This window comes from Nicotiana tomentosiformis, chromosome 6, assembly GCF_000390325.3.
Source record: "Nicotiana tomentosiformis chromosome 6, ASM39032v3, whole genome shotgun sequence".
Lineage (NCBI taxonomy): Eukaryota > Viridiplantae > Streptophyta > Magnoliopsida > Solanales > Solanaceae > Nicotiana > Nicotiana tomentosiformis.
Genome location: NC_090817.1, coordinates 80,328,697 through 80,331,307, shown reverse-complemented (window position 1 = coordinate 80,331,307; position 2,611 = coordinate 80,328,697). Strand labels below are relative to the sequence as shown.

General features: G+C 42.3%; 1 protein-coding gene across 1 annotated transcript; it reads left to right on the top strand.

The window, feature by feature from the left end:
• Window positions 1-1,087: 1,087 nt before the first annotated feature.
• Window positions 1,088-1,948, top strand: LOC138894275 (uncharacterized). Its single transcript, XM_070178959.1, has 2 exons — window positions 1,088-1,338; window positions 1,429-1,948. The coding sequence occupies exons 1-2, from the start codon at window positions 1,088-1,090 to the stop codon at window positions 1,946-1,948; spliced, it is 771 nt and encodes a 256-aa protein (XP_070035060.1).
• The last annotated feature ends 663 nt before the right edge of the window (window positions 1,949-2,611 follow it).

Here is a 2,611-nt window from a genome sequence, read left to right as displayed (position 1 = left end):
CCTCAAGTGCAAAACCGTGCGGAACATTATGTGCAAGAAGATAGTGGGTTTGATCAAGATGAATCTTACAATGAACAAGAGGAGAAAGTACAATATGTGAACAACTTCTAAGTGAAAAGAAACAACTATCAAGGCCCGAATCAACAACAATGGCGACCTCATGGTAATCAAGGGAATTGGAATTCTAGCAACCAAGGTAATTGGAATGGTGGTAACAACCTAGGGAATTGGAACAATCAAAACAATCAAGAAAATTGGAATGGTCAAAATAATCAAGGCAATTGGAGTGGCAATAGTCAAGGATATTGGGGAGGCAACAACCAAGGGGGATGGAACAATAACCAAGGAAATTAGGGTCGGGCTTTCAAAGGCCCCGATGTATCAACAACTGAGCAACCCGCCTCCTTATCCTTCCCATGGTCCAAGCTCTTCCAACAATGAGATGGGACGAATTGAGAACATGTTCAAACAAATGATGAAGAAGAATGCCAACTCCGATGCCCAACTAGCCTCTCACAATACTTCAATTCGCAATTTGGAAGTTCAATTAGGGCAAATCTTGCAAGCTTTAAACACTCGTCCTAAGGGGGCACTACCAAGTGACACGGTGGTGAACCCAAAGGGTGGAAACAACACGGGACATGCCATGGCTGTTACTACAAGGAGTGGAAAAGGTGGGGATGCACCCACCTCAAGTCAAAGAAAAATTGTGGATGATGAGCAAGTGGTACAAGAAGATGAGATCCTGAACAATGTGGTGCAAGCAAATGATGAAGTAAGAATTGATATTGATGACAATGTGGAGGAGACTCAAGAGGAAGTGAACCCGTCTAGGGAGCATATTGTTGACATACCGGAACCGGTAGTGCCAAAGGCTAAGGTACCAATGCCAAGGCCGCCTCCTCCATATCCTCAAAGTCTTGCCAAGAAAAATGGCGAGAATCAATTCAAAAAGTTCATTGAAATGATGAAGAGTCTATCTATTAATGTGCCATTGGTTGAGGCTTTGGAGCAAATGCCCGGTTATGCAAAGTTCATGAAGGATTTGGTGACAAAGAAGCGGTCGATGGATTGTGAAACTATAAAGATGACTCATCAAGTGAGTGTAATTGTGCATTCAATGGCTCCTAAATTGGAATATCCCGATGCTTTCAGAATCACTTGTACCATTGAAAGTGCCGACTTTGCTAAAGTTCTTTGTGATCTTGGGGCAAGTATCAATTTGATGCCCTATTCAGTTTTCAAGACTTATGGAATTGTGCAACCAAGACCTACATCTATGAAATTACAAATGGCAGATCGTACCATGAAGAGACCGTTGGGTATAGTTGATGATGTGTTGGTTCGTGTTGATAAATTCGTTCTCCCGGCGGATTTTGTTATTCTTGATTGTGAACTGGACTATGAGGTGCTGATTATTCTTGGTAGACCTTTCCTTGCTACGGAAAAGGCTCTTATTGATGTGAAAGTTGGTGAACTCACTTTTCGGGTGGGTGATGAAAAGGCGGTGTTCCACGTGTGCAAATCTATGAGGCAACCAAATAGCAATGAAGTATGTTCGTTCATGGACTTGGTGACCTATGTTATTATTGATGATACATGTGCCACGATTATTATGGGTGACATGTTGGAGGCCGTTTTGCTAAATTTTAATGATGAGGAAATGGATGGCTTCTTGGAATGTGTAAATTCTTTGCAAGGGATGGGGTCATACAATTATGCACCTCGGAAACTTTCCTTGGATGTCAAAAATAGGAAAACTCCTCCTACAAAGGCTTCAATTGAAGAGCCTCCTATCTTGGAGTTGAAACCGTTGCCTCCACATCTCAAGTATAAATTTCTGGGCCCTTGTTCTACTTTACCGGTTATTCTTTCCTCTTGTTTGACTAACGTGCAGGTTGACTCTACATTGGCGGTGCTCAACAAGAGGAAGAAATCTATTGGGTGAACTTTGGAGGATATTCGGGGAATAACCCTCGCATTTTGCATGCACAAGATAAATTTGGAGGAAGATGCCAAACCCTCTATTGAACATGAAATGAGACTCAATGAAGCAATGAAAGAGGTAGTCAAAAAGGAGATCATAAAGTGGTTGGATGCCGGGGTCGTCTACCATATTTCTGACAGTTTGTGGACTTCTCCGGTGCAATGCATTTCGAAGAAGGGAGGCATAACTATGGTCACCAATGATAAGAACGAGTTGATTCTAACAAGAACAGTGACTGGGTAGAGAGTGTGTATGGACTATCGGAATCTAAACAAAGTCACAAGGAAAGACCATTTCCCATTACCCTTTCTTGACCAAATTCTTGATAGGTTGGCCAGCCGGGCATTCTATTGATTTCTAGATGGATATTCTGGCTACAATCAAATCCTTATTGCCCAGGAAGATCAAGTGTAAACAACCTTCACTTGTCCCTATGGAACTTTCGCTTTCAAGCGGATGCCATTTGGCTTATGCAATGCACCAGCAACATTTCAACGGTGTATGATGGCGATCTTTACGGATATGGTAGAGGACTATCTTGAAGTCTTCATGGATGACTTTTCGGTAGTTGGGGATTTCTTTGATGATTGCTTGGCAAATTTGGATAAGGCCTTGGCACGATGT

Bases quoted from the DNA above. Each gene is read 5' to 3' on its own strand.
- LOC138894275 (XM_070178959.1), top strand. From the start codon at position 1,088: ATGACTCATCAAGTGAGTGTAATTGTGCATTCAATGGCTCCTAAATTG. The intron at 1,339-1,428 runs GTTGGTTCGTGT...TATTCTTGGTAG, and splicing joins TTGGGTATAGTTGATGATGT to ACCTTTCCTTGCTACGGAAA.